Source organism: Chaetura pelagica, unplaced genomic scaffold (genome assembly GCF_000747805.2).
Source record: "Chaetura pelagica isolate M959 unplaced genomic scaffold, ChaPel_1.0 scaffold114, whole genome shotgun sequence".
Lineage (NCBI taxonomy): Eukaryota > Metazoa > Chordata > Aves > Apodiformes > Apodidae > Chaetura > Chaetura pelagica.
Window position 1 is genome coordinate 218,131 of NW_009952968.1, and position 263 is coordinate 218,393.

The window sequence follows — 263 nt, forward strand, 5'->3', positions numbered from 1 at the left end:
CGCAGGCTGCTCCCCCGCGACGCTGGGACCTACTCCTGCAAGACGCTGGAGCACGGCTTCACCCAGACCGTGGCCAAGACAGCCCTGAGGGTGGTCACCAGGGAGCAGCTGGCACACCACCTCCCCAAGGGGCGAGGGGAGGAGCCCCCACGCCTGCCTTGCCCCGAGCCCCGGCTGGCACCGCAAGTTCCCAAAACCTGGTTCAAGGACTTCATGCACCTCCCCAGCACCCAAAACCTGCGGCGGGGGGGGGGGGGACGGTC

The 263-nt window shown here is 69.6% G+C and overlaps 1 protein-coding gene across 1 annotated transcript in view; it reads left to right on the forward strand.

Moving 5' to 3' along the window:
• The window catches only part of SEMA3G (sema domain, immunoglobulin domain (Ig), short basic domain, secreted, (semaphorin) 3G), a 15,781-nt gene that overhangs the window by 10,301 nt on the left and 5,217 nt on the right, over positions 1-263 (forward strand). The window contains exon 19 of the mRNA XM_009995828.1: positions 156-260. Within this exon, the coding sequence (XP_009994130.1) occupies positions 156-260 (105 nt within the window). The remainder of the gene's footprint in view (positions 1-155; positions 261-263) is intronic.